Genomic DNA, 1,791 nt, shown 5'->3' with positions numbered 1-1,791 from the left:
TGCTGCACAAAAGACACCATCTTGGTTCAGTTGGAGAAACAATAAATCAATCGCTTGCTTTCTCGTCTTAAGAACTAGGCCTCCTCTTCTAAGAGCTGATCTTCATTTGGATCGTGGAATTTCCCCACTTGTTAGACAAGCCTGATCTTAGTGTACTCCTGAAAGCTCCCTATCCATCGAGGACATACTGTTTCTGTTGCGCTAATAATGATCATAAAAAGGAAATGGATAGCTATTCAAATACACGGGCGCTTGGTAAACTGTGATATCATCCTATCTGTGGGGGGAGTTTAGTCCAGCTCTATATTTTATTCACGTGGTGAATATAACTAACCAGTGTACTCTTGTAAAAGACTCATAGTTCATCGTGCTTTTACTGGGATAGGGACTGGAAGAAGAAGCATCTGCTCAGCAGCAGAAGTCACCTGGGGTTCTGCCCTCCCAAAACAGCCAGTGACTGCTCAGGAATGAAACTACTGTAACCAGGAGCACAATGCCAAAGAACCACATTTAGGGATTTCTTTCACTGCTTCAAAGTTAGGCTGTTACACACAGCACGTTCAGCTGGGGGGCAGCTCGGTTTTCTTCCAAAAGAGGCGTTGAACTCGCTTGAATTCTTGCCAGAGTCCGGGGTGGGCGCAAAAGCCGACGAAAAATGAAGTTCAAGTGGAAACTCCTGAGAAAAGCCAAGGGCATCCTGCTGCTGCTGGAAATCATCCTCAGCCTGCTGGCCTTCAGCCTGGCTGCATCGAGGGGCTTTTATTTCCACCCATACGAGGCCTGGTGTATGTTTGTCTGGGTCTTCTGCTTCCTCCTCATGCTGGCAATCCTGGTGCTACAAGTCACCCTGCTCTATCTCTTCTTACCCATAAAATGGAAGGACTTCACCACAGCCATGGCCATGCTCTGCACCCTGATGGTCCTGTCGGCCTCCGTCATCTACAGCGTCCTCTACGTCTGCTGGGACTGCATCACCGCGGTGGCGGTCGCCATCGTGTCCTTCCTGTGCTTCCTCGCCTACGCAGTGGACACGGTGATCGTCAAACGCAAGCGGAAGCTCAAAAGCAAGAGCGGCTACCTCTCCAACCTGCCGGGCTTCCTCGGGGTGCTGGAATCTTTCGTGGCCTGCATCCTCTTCGCCTCCGTGGGCAGCTACTTCACGGCCAACGCGCACTATTTCATCCACCCGGCACTGAAGTGGTGCGTGTTCGTGTACGCCGTCTGCTTCCCCGTCACCGTGCTGATCATCGTCCTGAACATCTCCCCCCTCATTCGGCTGCTGTGCTTCGCGTTCGACAAGGCGGCCGTGATCTTCCACGTGCTGGCCGTGCTCCTCTACGCCTCGGCCGTCGTCCTCTGGCCCCTCTACGGCTTCAGGAACCACCCCCGGCCCTCTGAGTGCCTGCACTGCTCGTGGGACGACCTGGTGGTCGTCACTGTCATGACCGTCTTCAACCTGATATTCTATCTTCTGGACCTGTATTACTGCTTTAAAGCTTTCATGCATCGCTAGGTCCGGAGACACCTCTGTGCTCAGCTTTCCTGTTTCCTCCTTTACTCCTTCCTCTAAATCCTGTCCTAGTGTTACTGACAGTCTCCGTGCTACGCTTTTGCCCACAGGGGTCTTGTCTGTCTCTACTTCCTCCTGCTTAAGCTGGCACCTGATTCCATGCAATTAGATTTCTAGAGGGATTCTGATTTTGATGGTGATGTTTGTATCGGTAGAAAGGATGTGGGAATGAGAAATAAAACCCAACCAAAACAACTTCATCCGTAGCAGTCCAGCTTTCT

The 1,791-nt window shown here is 51.3% G+C and overlaps 1 protein-coding gene across 1 annotated transcript; it reads left to right on the top strand.

Moving 5' to 3' along the window:
* Positions 1-655: 655 nt before the first annotated feature.
* On the top strand, positions 656-1,513 carry LOC138224320 (myeloid-associated differentiation marker-like protein 2). Its single transcript, XM_069181053.1, has one exon. It carries the CDS (start codon positions 656-658, stop codon positions 1,511-1,513), a length of 858 nt encoding a protein of 285 aa, XP_069037154.1.
* The last annotated feature ends 278 nt before the right edge of the window (positions 1,514-1,791 follow it).

This window comes from Lepisosteus oculatus, chromosome 19, assembly GCF_040954835.1.
Source record: "Lepisosteus oculatus isolate fLepOcu1 chromosome 19, fLepOcu1.hap2, whole genome shotgun sequence".
Classification (NCBI taxonomy): Eukaryota; Metazoa; Chordata; class Actinopteri; order Semionotiformes; family Lepisosteidae; genus Lepisosteus; species Lepisosteus oculatus.
Note: the sequence above shows the minus strand (reverse complement) of the source record. Positions and strands in the feature narration are given on the sequence as shown.